Here is a 17,033-nt window from a genome sequence, read left to right as displayed (position 1 = left end):
TATAAAAGTAAGTATATATAAATAAAGATTAATTAAATATAATATAATTATTATTATTGGTAATATAATTATTAAATATATTATTATATCTCATAAGAACTCTACAGTTAAGTGTGCTTGACTTGGAGTAATATAGGGATGGGTGACCTTCTGGAAAATTTCTCAAAAGTTGTGTAATTAAGGACAAACACATGCTGAAAAGTGAAGTATTGTGAAATAGAATCCTTGAGAGGCCAAATATGAGTATTTCGTAGCGACCGAATTTGCAACGTCTATAAAATTTAATAAAATAAAAAATAAATCTTTAGCGACCGATTTATTCGGTCACTAATTTGGTCCCCATACACATCAGCGACCAAAATCATTGCAACCATTTTGCGACCAAAATTTTTGGTCGTTAAATAGCGACCGAAAATTTTTTGATCGCTATATAGCTTTGCGACTAGGGTTTTTGCAACTACTTTAATTCGGTGGCTAATTCGGTCGCTAAGACAAATAACGACTTATTTTAGCAATTTAGCGACCGATTTTGGTGGTCACTAAATACAATTTTTTTTGTAGTGAAATTTGATGAGAAAAAGTTATACCTTTATGTTAAACAAAAAAAAAAGTAGAAACTTTTACGAATGAGAAAATGAGAACTTTCAATGATAACATTTAAATTACAGTTAAAAAAATTGTGCAATTAAGATTAAAACTCAATTATAAACTTATCTTATGAGATTATTATTGTCATTGTCTCTATATCATCACTATTATTGTTGTCATTATCACCATTGTTGTTACTACCTATAGTTATTGTTGCTACCACCTATTGTTGTTGCCATTAGCTATTGTTGCTTCCATCATCACCGCACTACTCATGATGATTGTGATGATGATGATAATGATGGTGATGAACAACATTTATGATGGTGGTAATGGAGATAGTAATAATAAAGGTCCCATAAAGTGTTTATAATTAAATTTTAATTTCAATTATCTTAATCTTTTATTGTAATTTAAGGACTATGATTAAAAGTTCTCATTTGAAATGCTCCACTCACACATATATACACACAAGTAGGATGAAAAGGAATATGTAAAAAATAAAATGGATAGAATAAAGAATAGAGGGAAAAAAAATGAATAAAACTATGAGAAAGAGTTAAAACTAAGATGTTTGGTTTAAGGGTGCATTTGGTATATATTAAGGCACAACACATGACAAATGCTCAAGATATTAGACAGTTTTGTTATCGTGTGCATATTATTTGGTGGACAAAACAAACAAAACAATATAAAATTTACTATATTACCCTTCTTAATTTTAGTTATCTTAACAATAATTGTATAATTATTTTAATACAATGCTAATATATAATTAATGGTAATGATAACGACAATAATATGTGATAGTAACAATATTAACAACAACGATTAAAGTGGTGGTGCACTAGAAGCTAATGGTGGTGTGATAGTAATGATAATAATATTGTAATAATAGTAACATATAATGATAATTAAAAGAGAAACATTATATTTAAATAAGAAATTAATATGATTATTTTTATCTTTTAATTATCTTGCACTTAAAATAAAAAATTGTCTCATGATTTATTGAATAAAAAAAAAAGAGTTGAGATTTTGTTGTTTTTATTTTCTTTTGATGTGTATTGTCTTATTATCTTTCTTAAATCAAATTAAATAATTATATTGCGTTGTTTAACACCATTTTTTTTAACAAATCAAACAAATTCTAAGAGAAATAGAAAAGAGATAAATAAAAAAATAAAAATATATTTTAAAATTAATTTTTTGAAATTATAAAAACCAAAATTTAATCATATCATAGGAAAAACAAACGATAATCGATTATCAATCACCAATAATCAATTATCAATTGAAATCATGTGTATATTCATTCCCCAAGTGCTTTGGAAAGAAATAAAAAAGTGAGGGATCATACTTTTCTAATTCTTCTTTTCACCATTTCCCTTTCAATAAATACCCTATGCTCTTTACTCACTTATTTTTTCTCGCTTCACTCATTCTCTCAAATGTTCCATATACCACACAAATCCTTTTTTCTTTTTTCTTTTTTTCTTTTTTTATTTTAATCTATAAAGAGAAGTTTCTTAAAAAGTGACAAGAAGTGCCTAACTCACGTACAAAAACAAGCTGAACCTACAATTAGTACTTCCCAACTTTACATATTACTTGTATTGAGTTCCTCATGTATACATACACAAATTAAATTAGTTATACATGGACCCTTTCATGATGCAAAGTTCTAAAAATATTTTTGCATATTAAAATTTTCCTATGCCTTTTTGACTGAATGTATCATCAAGCTGACTAATTTGGAGTTAAATTCAGTGACTTAGTGGAAGCTTCAGTTGCACAACTTTTTCTTTATTCCATTTCCCTCTTCATCATGATGGATGAAATTCACATGTTTTGTGGTCCCAGAATTTAAGGACAGATTTCAGAATGCGTAAATTAGGCCAACAATGATGGTAGTGAAAAAAAAATAATAAAACAAAGTAGAAGATTGTATATGTCAACTCATTAGCTTGAATATCTAATACATGCGAATAAAATAAAGTACCCCACAGTTTAACCGTCAAATTTTCATTCCTCTTTAATATTGTATAAATTATTACCACCGGCCTACAAAAGACATTCTTTATCTTCATGAATTATTCTTAAAAAATAATAAATAATAAAAATCATATAATTTTAAGTGATTATCTAAAAGAAAAGAGATGATGATTATACAGTAAAATTTATTAAAAAAATTGTAATTCCTAAAAAATAACTATAAAAATAAAATTGTCCAAAAATATGAATATCAAATGGGATAATCTCTTTTATTAATAATATAGATAAACTAAACATTGAGATTAATGAAATTGCATTATCATATATACGTCATACATACACATAATAAGAAAAAAAAACTTAATTACAATTTCTTAAGTGTGATTAATTCTATCTTTCAATTAGAATTAGTGATTTATTTTGTTAATGTGTAAATGTATATTAATAAAATATGTATTAAATATAAATGTACAAAAGTAAATCCCTAATTCTTTTTAAAGAATAATATTAATCACATCTAAAAAAAAACTGTATCTAAATTTTGTTAAGAAAAAAATAAACAACAAAAACTCTATAGTGCATTGTGAATAATCAATTGGAGAGTATAATATTGTTACTTCCTTCTAGCTTTTCTTTTGCACAATTTGTTCCCTTCTCCACCTAACAGATTTGGAAAAACAATATATACAACACGATATTCAAAACACAATACAACGTACAGCATATTATATAGATATATAGTTGCTTAATTTGATAATAATTGTCAATATATATTATATGTGAAACACATAGATAATAACAACAATAATAATAAGCAAAGCAGATACATATGAATGAATCATATCAATGTGTCTCAGCGAGACACTGAAGAATGTTCACCTGCATTTGCAAACAACTTACATAGCTTTGTAGCTCTGTCACCATTTGTTCACTACACATCTCTTCTCCCCCTGGTATCAACCTTCTTAGGCTCTTCAACTGGCCATTGATGACTTCATCATTTTCTTCATCACCATCTTCTCTTAAACCCTTTTTGATTTCTAGCATGTCCTTGCGCTTATTACTAGACTTCAAACTAGGGTTTGAAGGGAAATGATTCAATGGCACCATTTCATCACAATTTTGGCCACAAATTTTTGATGAGCCTTCACCAGCCTTAGTGTCATCACTATCTACATTGGCCCTATCCCTTTGAAGCTTCACACTTAGAGCATTGCTCCATGCATAACCTTGGGCTGAGTACACCATTGCCATGTCCACCTCGTACTTAACAACATTCTGAATATCATCACAATGGCCACTGTGTTGTGAAGAGCTTCTTTCCTTGATCTTCATCAATGCTGGAACCAAGTAGTTCATGTAGTTCCTAGCAAACACTGCTTGTTCCACTTTGTTGGGTTCAAGTGAGTATACACGTCTTCGTTTAGCAGGTTGACCCTCCATCAAATCCAAACGTAGGTACACCTTTTGTTATACAAAGAAAATTAAAAAAAAAAAAATGTATCTAAGCAAGAAGTGAGGGAGGATGAAAAGAAGAAAGAAGAACAAGGAGAGGAATATGTGAGTGATGATAGAGGAAATTAATAGAAGTTAAGAGGGTGCAAAATGAAGAAAGTAAAGTAATGTGAAAGTGGGGAGAGGGTTGATTTTGTCAGCTATGTTAAGGAGAAAGAAGGCAAAAAGAAGCTTTTAGGGGAATGGTGGTTGTGGTGATGAAGTTAGTGTTGAAGATAGTTCAAGTTATAGGAGTTTCATGAAGTTCACTAGCAAATAAAGTTTGAATTTTGCTTGACATGAGAGGCCCCATGCAACTAAATAATTGGAGTGATAAAGGAATTGAATTATAATTATTAATTACTAATCGAAATAAGTATGAAGTCAGATAAAATCATTAATAAAATAAACATTAATATATATTTTTAATTATTTAATACAGTTGTGTACACACATAACTTGAAATTGAAATTACTATAAATCAATCATGTGTGGTTTGATTCACACGATTGGTGATGACTAAGTTAAATATGGACGCACGAACAGGCACAAAAAGAAGAGGACGTAGAGACCTAGAAAAGGAGTATATGTGTGGGAGAGTGATTAAAGGGAGTGCAGTGTTCACAGAGAGGTACAGCACAAAGATATGAGTGTGCAAAATACATACTAGTGGTGGGAGTGGTCTATTTTGAATGGCACATGGCCTCACATGCTTGTTGCTTTTCACAACTACCCACAGAAGGGAGTCTCTCAACCCATGTGCTGCTACAAAACAAAAACACCAAAACCCCACTATAAATGCACCTCACATGACTCCAACCCCTTTAAGTGGTACTCTTTTCTCTTTGCACTTCCAGCCTCTCCCCTACTTACAAGTTTTTTCCCTCTCATTTCAAATCAACCAGCTCATCCTACTCCTACTCCTTTAATTTCCCCTCTTTCCTTTTTCTTTAAATTAATTAATTACCCCTTTATTATATAGTAGTTTTCCTTGGATATATTTGTGGATTAGAAAAAAATTCTCATTCCACACTTTTTGGGGTGACATGCACCAACATGGAGGAAATTAAGACAAATTAGAAAAGAATAAAGTGATGAATATGATGAGTGATGCATGTGACAAGAAAAAAAAGAGAGAAATAAAGAAAAATATTAAATAAGTAGAAAAATTGAAGTTTAATTTCTTAGTTAGCATGATCTTAAAAATTTGTACTTTATAAATTTTATATACATGAAAATTACATTGTATGACTCTTAAGATAGTTATTATCAAAATTAATAAATTTATATATATATATGATATTTGGTAATTGAATGATATTATGATGTAAAGATTATTTTCTATAATAAAATTTTAGTGTGAAAAATCTTAATTCTATGAATATAATATATAATTGATATGAATTGTGAATTGATGCACCTTTGTATATGTGAAAAAAAAAAAACTGAATTTGACTTTTAAGATGAAAGATGTACTTTCTTTGAGTTTATAATTATTGGTCATAAAAATTAGCATTTAACATTTATAAAAGTATATAAACATATATAATAAAATTACGAAATTATTAAAGCTTATTTTATTAATTTTTCTATTTAAAATAATAACTATATATTTCCCTCTAAGAGTCTAAGTTTACTGTGTATTGCTTTTCAAAGAGAAGTGAAATTTATGAAAGTTTCACCATTAGTGACACAAATACAAGGTAAACCTAGCAACAGAAGTGGTATATTCTGATAAGATGTATGTGACAGCTAGCTAGTCCTATGAATTGCACAGATTATGAAAGTTAGGATTTTGAAAGGATAAACAAAATCCAAACTGAATTGGCCCCACTATGGTGCGATGATTAGAGGGAAACGATGATAAACCTAGAGTTGTGTAAGCAAAGTCAAAAACTTGTCTTCATTGAGAAAAAAGTGAAAAGGAAAAAGTTCATCATCAGGTAGCTTGGTAACTTAATCAAATTTGACCTTCATATGCTTGGTAATATAATCACTATGAGAGCCCCACCTGATTTTTATATTGTTTACTCCAAGTAAGAAAATAAAATAATAATGAACTAATTAAAGAATAATAAATAAATAAATAAATAAACGATCATTCAACTGAAAAAAATAAAGAAGTGAAGAAAGTTAGCTCAGAGTCCTTTTGCTTTCAGAGGATCCTGGAAATTGTAGTTTCCAAGTCTGAGGCAAAACTAAATGCCAACCACCCTTTGGACATTTGTGGGACAACTATGCATGTGCAGGAGAGTCTCAGAATTCAGATTATTAGCATGAAGTACGGTTCTCATTCTCACTGTTAAATAATTATTAATAGTAGTATTATTCTACCTGATGCAAAAACAAAAAGGCTAAGAATTACACATTTTCAAGTGTATATAATATTATATCACATTGTTAGAATATGGATTTAAATATAATTTAATTTTATAAAACTAAGTTGTAAGATGGTAATTACTTTCTACGTATATCTTTAGTCGTCATGAAATTTTTAACATTTCTCACATTAAATTTGAACATAAAGTTTGTAGAACTTAATATTGACAAGTAGTTTAATAGCAATCTAATATCAAGTGATACAATATATTAATAAATATAAATTTTCATATGCTTTAATACCATGCTAGAATATAAACATTTAGATTTAACTCAACCTTATCAATTATAAGAAAAGAATTGTTTCCTATTTATATATTATTATAATTTTATTTCTAGTTCATGTAGAATAGTGATACAATTATTATAATCTTATTTATAGTACATATAGAATAGTGAAGCAAGTGGGGGTTACATGTTCAACATTATATTATTTTGTTGCGTAGGGCCTTTTGAGATGTCAAAGTTCAAAAGCAAGACTGCAATTAGCCTTGGCAGGAAAGAAATCAGGTATTAACATTAATTGGATGTTGGAACAGTACTAGAGAAAATGCACTGAGGAGTCACACAACAATTAATGGGTTAGTGAAATTTTGTCAGGGCGTTTGATTGAATGGTCTATGATGTGGGTGTGTTTGTGAGGATGCACGAATAGACAACACAAATGCATGATGGTGCCTTGTAATAAAATCACATTATTAGGAAAAAGAAATAAGAACATCAAAGAAACGTCTGACAGTGTAAGACATAGAGGGAAAGACTTGATTGTTTTTTCTGCAAACAAAATAGAAGTGATGAGATGGAAACACAAGTTTCCGTGAGTTTTTCAATTAGGGTCTAATAGCTTTGATTTCATCATAATAATTTATACTTATGTGAGTCTTCTTTTGACTCTTCAATTATTTTAGATACCAGCTCATAAAATTAATCGGACCCCTCCTATTCTTGAATAATAACATGATATGATCATAAAGAAATAGACTTGTACATTTCTTAAACTAATCATGATGATACTATTCTCTTGAATCTTTGACCATATCTTGCACAGGTGAGATCCAAATTCAAGTCAAAATTAATCTGAAACACTAGCTAGCACATTGCTTACTATTTATCTCATCATTAACTCCAAGAATCGGTCACCTAATCTCAAATTATATGACCCAACATGCATTTTAAACCTGAATTAGGTCACGTTGGACCATAACCATTTACAGAAAAAGGAATTCAAAAGAAAAACTAAAATAAATTTAATTTATCATATAAACCACTTCGTAAAAGTTCTATCATTTAAATCATTCAATAGTTAATTTCAACTTATATATAAGTTAAAATAGCTTATACAAGTAACCTAATTCATGTTTTCTTTTTATTCTCTTTTCTATAAATATTATAGAAAACATGTCTAAATACAAGTTTAGAATGATTTTTAAGAATTTTTTTACCAAACAAAATGCTCTTTATTTTTTTTATATTCAAAAACTCTTCCTAACACTATATTCAAATATACTTATAAAGAAGTTTATTTGATCTTAATCTACCACTAACTAAATTAAACTTGAAGAATTATAGATTATATGAATATTATTGATGAGTGTGTAATAACAATGAGCAATGCAGCTAGCTAGGTAGGATATTTTTGAAGTGGAAGGTATACATGTGTGTGATCTAAAGAAGAGGATTAAGATTTAAGAAGATGTGGTTGGATTTAGAGGGACAAGAAGATGGGGACATAACTGACGAAGTTGGTTTTTGTACTTTAGCCTAATTTGGGAGTATAGTTGAACAGTGACATCACGTGTAAGGTTGACATCTTTGGTGGGAACAGTAACAGCAAATTGTAGCTTAAATCGAACTCAGGCAGCCCGTAATACGATAGGCTTAGAATGCTCCACGCCATCCAATTCTGGATCACAAAGTTCTATGTCTGTACGGACACCACCCTTTTTCTGTGAGAACGACAACGCCATACTACTTTGTCACTACCTCGTTAGAGAGAGCCAACAACACAACAAATTAACCTCTTTTCACTTCCTTTGCTAACAGCTGCTTTGTGCGGCGCATGTGCTTGCTTGCTACTTCCTCATATTCAAAGAAACAAATTAAGTAAAAGTTTGGCTTTTTTAGTTCCTCGGATTTGTAGAAGTTCGATTTTGGTTCCAAGTTTAAAATTAATTATTTTAGTCTTTGAAATTTTTAAGAAAATAGTTTGGCTTCTAGGGTCACTTGGAGTATATCACACACAAGAACAAATTGAGTCAATTATATTGTGTTATTTGAATGAATAATATTTTAAAAGGTTAATGTGCTTATTTTATCATATATCTTAGAAAATTGCTTCGAATTAATTTATATCTTAGGAGTGGTATTGATGACTTAAGCAATGCTACAGTGAATTACTTTTGACAAGTGATTTATGATTTACTACTTTTATTAACCATCATATATTCATCTCATTCTCACAATAGTATTCATGTGCCAACTGTACCAAATAAAAATTTTTCTCTCACTCTCCTTTCTTTATTGTTGCCGTTTCAATTTGTTATCTCCTCATAGTCTTGAACCAACAAGTAGCTAGAGATTTGAGATGAAGAATGACAACGACGAACAATAGGTAATTGAATAGAGTAGTTGAATAAAAGAGGAAGAGTAGGAGTGGTTTTCTATAATCACGTTTGAGGAAATCTCAATAATATCTCTAGAATTCTTACAACAATTATGAAATATCTAGAAATCTGCACCAGGTTCTAATACTCTTTGATGCAAATTTTAGGAATTCCAAACGTAGTCCGTATAGTTACTCAAACTTCATTCTTGATAATGCTTTCATAAATATGTGTGTAACTTGATCTTTTATCATGTAGTATTTAAGTCGGATTTGTTTTGTTTTTCCTACTTCTCTAATGATTCTTCATAGGACTTAGGCTCAACCATGGTTGTATTGCAAGTCTTATATATGTTTAGCTCTTGTGTCCTTTCTTAAATTTCTTCATGCGGTTGTTGTACTAAAACGAAAATGTTGCTTTTAGAAATTTTTTCTTTTTCCCAATTCCAAATAGTAGTTTTATCAACTTCAACATCTCTCTATTGATGATGATGAGCTTCTTTGTTTGCAAATTGTAGATTCGGTTACCTTTTGACTATGTGTTACACTCCAAAAAGATTCCTTGTATGGTCTTGTTGTTATCTCCTCGACAAACATATCAATTTGTATAAATAATTCAATGATGAGTATGAGTATTGTTTTTCAAAGAACTTATGCAATACTTAGTATAAATTACTAATTATACTAAACTAAACTATTGGGAAAGGAAATTTTGATTGATCGAGGAAATAAAGAAAGTTTTTAAATAAAAATAAATGTTTTAAGAAAATCTTTTTGGTATTTTTACAAACACTTGAAATGCAATAACTAATTTTAACACTAATGAAATATGTTGAAATTTAACTTCACCAAACTATCTTCTCATGCTTACAAACAAGTTTTTATCCATTTATAGGTTCAAAAATTATCATTCAATTAACAAATATACTCAAACTTGAATTCCTTACAAGAGTCTAAGTTTTTTGACTAAGTTATCAATTCCGTGCATTATTTAACTAAGAACCAAACTTTAAGAACAAAAGTTTTTGAATGACTAATAGCATTTACTCTATTCCTAGAGGTAAACACCATTAATTGCTCTACTTCAATTCAAAGGTTCACAAACATTTTCCAATCACTTTACACTTACAAAATCATAACAAGCATTAAGCAAATAAGTGAGCAATAATATTGAATAACAATTATGATTAATAACATAGAATGTGAACATGAGAATATGTATGGTTACGTCAAACTCTAACAAGGGTGAACTTAGCTACATATAGACATGGAACACAACAAAAATGATGAAGAAATAAACAACTTGTTCTTAAAGCCATTAGAGTTCTTCTAACCATCACACACACTCCTAGAAATTTTCCTCAACGATTTATCTTCAAATCTCCAATTTTAGGTCATAAACCCTTTTGTCTCTTCTCTTTAATGACATGTCAACACTTCTAATGCTAAGCATGGAAATCCACACTTAGCTTGAAATAGAGAATAACAAAAAATGACCTTTGGAGTTGTTGCACTTAGCGTGGAATTCATGCTTAGTATGGAAAAATAAATCAATTTGCTAAATTTTTTGGAACATTGGTGTTGAGCATGGTATTCCATGCTCAACGCCAATACTTAACCAATTTTTTTCTATTATATCTTGATGCCTCATCAAACTTTTCACTTGTTTTTAATGTTTTTCATTCTTTTCCTTGATCTCATCTACAAAATAACATCAAAAGACTTGTAAATTTTCTAAAAGCTCAAGTTATAAACTAAAGTTAACTTTCTACAAATTAAGATAAATTTAGATCAAATTAAGTGTTTAAGTCAAGGAAATTAAGATAAGTGCTTCAAATCATAAGATTAAAGCAAACATGACATTTATCACTTCTCTTCTAGTTTCGTGTCTCTTTTTTATCAAAAAAACATGTATGTAGCAAATAAATCTTGAGAACAAAAAAATAATGTCCTCATTTTAATGTTCCAAAAATCATAGATTTCTCCCATGAAAATTGGGACAAGGACACATGATAGTTGATTAGTGATCATAGGTTGAAAAAATCTTTTAGTAGTATGAAATATAGTTAGACTTTTAGAAGTAGTTATAATATATATATATATCTATGTCCAATATATGATTGAATGTAACTCTAGTACTACTAATAGTATTTAAAAACAAATGACTACTAGAAAATTATTATTCTACGACGGCAATTTTACATCGATTATATGAAAAACGATGTAAAAAATAAATACGGTGGCACTTTCGTAATTAAATGTAAAAAGTTGGTATATTTAGATGTAAAAATTCAATATTCTACGTCGGTTTCTAATTAACGGATGTAGTATCGGAAGAGTTTTAAGGTAGAAACGATGTAATATTGAATGCCCTGTAAAGTGACGAGCTCCGGCAACACTGAACCTCGACATCACTCAAACTCAAAACCCCACAACCTCAAGATTCGTCTCCCAAACTTAGCATCTTCAATGGAGAGTTCCCTCATCAGTCCGAAACTTGAACTCCACAACCATGGAAGCGTCAAACACCTCGACCATAGCTCACTGCCGTTAATGGAGTTTCCCTAGCCGCTTGCTTTTTTGTTCTCCAAACCTAACCTAAATCCTTTCTTTGATCGTTACAACGATGAAACTCAAATCGTTCCTCTGAAAAACCCTAAACCCCAATATTTTCGCAGCAAGAGAGGTCATAGGGGGAAGCGAAAATCAGAAGGTTGCGATATAGTTATGGTGAGTCGATTCTTTGAAGCGAAAATTGCTATATTTATTTATTTGTTTTTCTAATAATTTTAATTTGTTTTTCTTGTGTTCTTGTGATTATGCACAATTTGATGAATCTGAGTCAGAACTCAAAAGTGTATGATTCTGGGATGTGAAATGACAGTTTGTGGTTTATTGATGCTGCATGGTTTTCTCTTGGGCATTATTTGTTTATTTTGTTCTTTGAAATGCAGGAGTCTTCTTTCTTGTTTGGCCTTGGGTACATTGTTGCAGCTGTGTCTCTTTATGATGAATACAACAATGATATTCTTGACTTGAAAAAAGGATCCTGCTTCCCAAGGTTTCATTCTGCAATGCTTTCTATTGTTGACTTCTAACTCTGTTGCGGTATCAGATTAGGACTTGCTATATTTTTGGTCTATTTGAGAGTTTTTGGTTTTCTTACTAGACATAATTTTGGCCCTTACATCCATCTAATTCTAGGTTTCATTTGGTATGCCTACATGCTATTACCTGCAAATTTACTTGTACTTTGGTAATGTGCCCTGAGATGTTGATTTGATGGATTTCAGTTCCAGCTCTTGGGAACTGAAACTCTGTTTGGCTTGTGGGAATAGAAAATATTAATGCAGTCATGTTTGTGATTCGGCTTTGTCAATGAGAAGTATTTTGGGAGGATAGTTTATTGCATAAATATTAGTGTTAATTGCAAGGATTTCTTGATTTAAAGGATGGAGGTTTAGCATATATACATGTTTTAGCTTTGAAGTAACTAATGTTCTGTATTTTGTGTGGAGTGAAAACATTAAACATATTGTTGGATAAGTGGTCGTATTAATTAAAAAATTACTTAAGCCGGGTTTTTCTTATAGCAAGCAACCTTGCTCATATAGGATCAAGTGAACATTGACAAAGTAACTAGTAAATAGAAAACAAAGAGGAGCTAGTGCTTTGAATTCTTACTTTTCTGGAATCGTGCTGGTGTGTTTCACCCAACTCACCAAAACACATGGTTAGTTAAAATAACAGGGACATGTTCATGCATTCTTTTTAAATGAAGACTAAAATTGTTTAAATATCTATTTATGAAGATCAATTATACTTATTCGTGCTTGTTTTATTGTAAAAAATTGATTATTTGAAGAATTATTTTAAGGAGTGAAAGTAGCTTAAAATATGCTATATAAAGTGATTCTTTTTTTTAGTATTGATTTGCTGGAGAGGTGGGAGGAGCATTAATTAATTTATGTTTCTCAACATATTTGTGCCAACTACCAAGTGATTCTTCTCTCGTCCCAATTCTGGTCTCTTTTCTCTTCACACTTGCAATTTCATTTCCTATCACTGCTTCATTAATTTCATTTCCTATCACTGCTTCATTCAATAACATGTCCATTTTGTTTATTGAATTCACTTCACCAGATTAATAGACTATTATTATTGACTTATTCTTATTCTTGTTCTACAGTTTGTTCCTTTTATTCTTATCATGATACCAAGACACTTTTGTACTTTAATATACTAAAGCACTCTTTTCTGTCGGAAATAGTTTCTATTGGATTTTTTTTCTTCTTTATTTTTCGTGTAAATTCTTTAATCTTGTTTGTTGCTAGAGGCATGTGTGAGAAGATTGAGGTTCCGTTTTGATTATTGGGGCATTTTGTTCCTTGTTGCAAGCGGGCACTTTGAATTTATTTGATTGGAGATGTTTAGTTTGGTACTAATGTTAATATGTGCATTTTGATGGAAGCGATCAATTTTGTTTAGAGGATATTGGATACAGGGAGGTTATTGTATATGTGTAAACCCAACGTACTTAGTTTGGTTGATTAACACATTATTAATTCTTATTTATCTAATGTTACGAGGACTACTGTATTCTTATTTATCAAGGATCTGTCCTTGGCGCAATGTCTGATCACTGGGTGCATGGTTATTGTTGTACCTAGAACTGAAAGATCCAACCAAACATGTTATATTCTTATAATTTGCTCCAGGGATTTTTTATTCTTTTCTTCTAATATGTAATTTATATTTTTAATTCAATCATTATATGTGGCAGTTAATATGTGCTATTATTGATTGAATTTTTCTGGTGTTTAATACTGAAAGTAAAAATTTTATTAAGCTGTTATGCTGTGCATTTTAATGAATGCTTTGGTTTGTGCAGATGGCAGTTAATGAATGCTTTGGTTTATGCATCAGGTAGTCATTCCATTACACGAGCTAAAATCAGTGAATCCTTCATCAAACACGACCAATCCTGCTGAAAAATACATCCAGGTGATCTCGGTAGACAATCATGAATTTTGGTTTATGGGCTTCTTGAAATAGAACTGTTGAAATGTTTATGCAATCATATAAATTGAACAGCTGCTTGAAAAAAGAAATCCTCACAGAAATTGGAATAGCAGGATAGAAATTACTAGCAGCCTTTTTCATATTTGTCTTAGACAGTTTATTAGGCAAATTTATGTTACCCTTTTAACTTGAAATTTCATTGCTAAGCCTAAATTAAAATGTAGACAATGCTAATCGAAGGTTACAGTGAAATTTTCACAGCAATATTTGTTTTATCCACTTCTCCAGTTGGCTCTGGAAGTCCTCTTAGGCACAATGAACTAAATATGCGTTTTGCTTCGGGAATGAGGAATTTAGCTGGGGTCATGGGACCTTGGCATGTAGATAATGGGAACATTGATGAAAGTTTTGCTTCTTCTCTGTTGGAAGAGTTTAAAAGCAATAAAACTAAGTGTTTTGAGCTCTCTGAAATTGCTGGTCATGTTGTTGAGTTCAGGTATGCTTTTTGCTATTGGTCACTATATGCTGCCACCCTGAAGAATTAAATATGATTAATAAATTATCATTGGCAGTGCAGATCAATATGGGAGCCGATTTATTCAGCAAAAGCTCGAAACAGCTACTACAGAAGAAAAAAACATGGTTTATCAGGAAATTATGCCACATGCGCTTGCTTTGATGATTGATGTCTTTGGTAATTATGTGGTTCAAAAGGTAATCGTTTCTATTTCAATTAATTATTTTTTTTTCATTAATCTTGTTTGAGCAATAGTTGTAATTGTATATTGCAGTTTTTTGAGCATGGACTTGCATCCCAAAGGAGAGAATTAGCCAACAAATTTAAACTTCTTGGCCATGTTCTGACACTTAGCCTTCAAATGTATGGTTGCTGAGTCATCCAGAAGGTATTGACAATATAATATGGCAGTAGTTGATAATGATATGGATTTGTTCGGCTCTATCTATAATTTTCTGGATATCTTATCATTTTTCTTTTGATCTTGCAATTATGTATCTCTCTCTAGGCCATAGAGATGGTTCAAGAGCTTGATGGTAATGTCATGCGCTGTGTATGTGATCAGAATGGTAATCATGTCATTCAAAAGTGTATTGAATGTGTCACTGAAGATGCAATACACTTTATTGTGTCAACATTTTTCGATCAAGTTGTGACACTCTCAACCCATCCATATGGTTGTCGGGTGATACAGGTAAGTTTCTTCTCTACGTATATTACTCTTATTATGTACTTAAGATCATTTGTCATATAATAATAACCTTCTATGTGACAGAGGGTATTGGAGCACTGCAAAGATCCTATAACAGCAGAAAGTTATGGATGAGATTTTAGGAGCAGTTAGCATGTTAGCTCAAGATCAGTATGGCAACTACGTTGTTCAGGTTTATATTTTTCTCTGATGGGTTTGTTTCTTATTGTCTAGTAGTGGAAGTATGTTTGTATGGTTCTAATAGGTATTCAGATTATAATCTTTCACATACTCAATTTATAAAGCCATTTGCATCACCATGTCCTCTTCACACCCGTTACTATAAAATTTAAACAGCTAACTGACACCATACAAGTTTCAAAGTTTGATGCAAAAGGAGGGAGAAGGAATAGATATTTTTCATACATTCATGATGCATATATCAAGTAGAGAAATGTTATCAAAGATGGTGTTGCTAGTACTCCTCTAAGAAATTTTTGCATCTTATGTACTGATTTTATTTTCTTCATTTTATTGGAAAATCCTCCAAATTAATGATGTCTTGTTTTGTCTTTTGTCACAAATGGAGTCCACAGTCAACTTGGGAAAAGAATCATATAAGTACCAATTTTTCTGGGAAAGAAATTGTTGAACCTGTGATGAGAATGTATACTGAGGCAACAGATGGCTCTTATATAGAGACCAAAGAGAGTGCCTTGGTATGGCACTACTATAATGCTGATCCTGATTTTGGATCTTGGCAAGCCAAGGAGCTATTGGATCATCTTGAAAATTTGTTTGCAAATGAACCCTTTGTTGTAAAGAAGGGAAAGTATATTATTGAAGTCAAGTCACAGGTACATATCTATCTCTTCATTTCTCAACATATGACTATTCTCATGTGTTTTAATATTGGTTAATCAACATTGCAGGGGATTACTAAAGGGCTAATTGTAGAGGACATCCTGTCCCAGATGACCAAGAAAGGGAAATCCCCAGATTTTGTACTGTGCATAGGGGATGATAGATCTGACGAGGATATGTTTGAGAGCTTACTAACCAAAGCTTACGGTGGAACCTCTTCTCCTGCACCAGAAATCTTTTCATGCACTGTTGGTCAGAAACCAAGTAAAGCTAAGTACTACTTAGATGATACTGAGGATGTGATGGGGTTGCTTCAAGCTCTTGGTACCATTTCAGGGCCCAAATCATCATTTCCTGAAGAATTACTTGTATACCTTACAGTTGTCCATTTTATTTAGGAAGAATTATGAAAAACAGGACATTCAGTAATATTTTCTGATAAATACTTTTACAACAGTTTTACTGCTATAACCCTTCTATTTATTAAATAAAAGTGTTAAATATTTATTTTTGAAATAACAAATGTTTTTCAGTGTTTCTTTTATAAAAATTATGAAGATTAATTTATAAGAGAATGATATGTCATTATTCCTTTATAAATAGAGACACAATCATGTAATATTAGTGTCATTATTTATATATTGTCATTATTCTGCATTTTTTTTCCTTTTAATAATTCTCCTTAAGAAAACATTTGGGTTAATCTTGTTGATCCTACACAATGAGAGTAAGAATATGTAATTTTTTATATATTGTTAGTTGATTAATTAACACGAATGTTCTATAGAAAGGTTCAAATTTTAATTATTGAAATAAACACATCTGAAAAGAAATTAAACTTGTTTATTGTGCCCCAGCACCAAGAGCCGTGGAGAAATGCA

General features: G+C 30.7%; 2 protein-coding genes across 15 annotated transcripts; one reads left to right on the top strand and one right to left on the bottom strand.

Annotated features, from left to right (window-relative positions):
- Positions 1–3,280: 3,280 nt before the first annotated feature.
- LOC109804317 (transcription factor bHLH146) lies at positions 3,281–4,682 on the bottom strand. The gene has a single exon (XM_020366135.3). The coding sequence runs from the start codon at positions 4,024–4,026 to the stop codon at positions 3,427–3,429; it is 600 nt and encodes a 199-aa protein (XP_020221724.1). The 5' UTR covers positions 4,027–4,682; the 3' UTR covers positions 3,281–3,426.
- Positions 4,683–11,368: 6,686 nt separating this feature from the next.
- LOC109803620 (putative alpha,alpha-trehalose-phosphate synthase [UDP-forming] 10) lies at positions 11,369–16,675 on the top strand. 14 transcript variants are annotated; one of them, XM_083059073.1, is made up of 10 exons: positions 11,370–11,788; positions 12,013–12,119; positions 13,985–14,062; positions 14,369–14,576; positions 14,658–14,794; positions 14,872–14,985; positions 15,106–15,291; positions 15,373–15,481; positions 15,885–16,145; positions 16,221–16,675. In XM_083059073.1, exons 8-10 carry the CDS (start codon positions 15,416–15,418, stop codon positions 16,548–16,550), a joined length of 657 nt encoding a protein of 218 aa, XP_082915199.1. In that variant the 5' UTR covers positions 11,370–11,788; positions 12,013–12,119; positions 13,985–14,062; positions 14,369–14,576; positions 14,658–14,794; positions 14,872–14,985; positions 15,106–15,291; positions 15,373–15,415; the 3' UTR covers positions 16,551–16,675. The 14 variants fall into 14 exon arrangements, with proteins under 14 accessions (XP_082915218.1, XP_082915199.1, XP_082915198.1 ...); XM_083059072.1 differs by having other exon boundaries at positions 14,342–14,576; XM_083059070.1 differs by having other exon boundaries at positions 14,328–14,576.
- Positions 16,676–17,033: the final 358 nt, after the last annotated feature.

This window comes from Cajanus cajan, chromosome 1 (assembly GCF_000230855.2).
Source record: "Cajanus cajan strain Asha chromosome 1, NIPB_CcT2T_4, whole genome shotgun sequence".
Taxonomy (NCBI): Eukaryota; Viridiplantae; Streptophyta; class Magnoliopsida; order Fabales; family Fabaceae; genus Cajanus; species Cajanus cajan.
This window is presented reverse-complemented; position numbering and strand designations above follow the sequence as displayed.